Source organism: Egretta garzetta, unplaced genomic scaffold, assembly GCF_000687185.1.
Source record: "Egretta garzetta isolate BGI_Z169 unplaced genomic scaffold, ASM68718v1 scaffold215, whole genome shotgun sequence".
In the NCBI taxonomy this organism is placed as follows: domain Eukaryota; kingdom Metazoa; phylum Chordata; class Aves; order Pelecaniformes; family Ardeidae; genus Egretta; species Egretta garzetta.
This window is the reverse complement of record NW_009259719.1, coordinates 5,569,357-5,569,948: the sequence shown is the minus strand read 5'-3', so window position 1 is coordinate 5,569,948 and position 592 is coordinate 5,569,357. Positions and strand designations below refer to the sequence as shown.

The window sequence follows — 592 nt, the reverse complement described above, 5'->3', positions numbered from 1 at the left end:
GAAACCAGAGCAGCATCGGTTTATTGGCATCGTGACAGCCGACACCCTGTCCCGCCAGCAAGGGGCACCCCCAGCCGTGCCCCCCGCCGTCCTGGGGACACCCCGGAGCGGAAGGGCCCCCCTGTGCCTCCCAGTCCCTCGGGACGCCCCGGGCCCCCGTCCTCCCCGGTGGGGAATGAGGCAACGCTCACTCCAGCTGGCTCAGGAAGCCCAGCAGGGCCCGGTGGAAGTCCTCCGGCTTGTCCCGGTAGCAGGCATGGCCGGCGTCGGGTACCACGGCCACGTGGTGCCTGGGGAGGTGCTGGAGGCTCTGCAGGGCCTGGGGACCCAGGCTTGTGTCACCATCACCGTACAGGATCAGGGTGGGCGTCTTGATAAGAAGAGAGAAAAACAGAGGGGTTGTCAGAGGGGGAAATGGCCACCATGCTTCCCCTGGGCTGTGCTCACCTCCGTCCAGCACCAGGGGGGGCTGCAGAGCCCCCCCATGAGCCAGCGGGGGCACAGGTCCCACTCACTCACCCCAAAACAGGGCCACCCTCCATGCCACCCTACAGCCAGCTGGCCCACGAGGCTTGCCAGCACCCAGGGACCC

At 68.1% G+C, this 592-nt stretch overlaps 1 protein-coding gene across 1 annotated transcript in view; it reads right to left on the bottom strand.

Moving 5' to 3' along the window:
- Positions 1-127: 127 nt before the first annotated feature.
- LOC104126669 (protein ABHD14A-like) overlaps positions 128-592 on the bottom strand; it is a gene marked incomplete at its 5' end in the record, with an annotated part of 11,540 nt that continues 11,075 nt past the window's right edge. Inside the window, 2 exons of the mRNA XM_035894665.1 lie at positions 128-370; positions 448-548. Of these exons, the coding sequence (XP_035750558.1) occupies positions 188-370; positions 448-548 (284 nt within the window). The remainder of the gene's footprint in view (positions 371-447; positions 549-592) is intronic.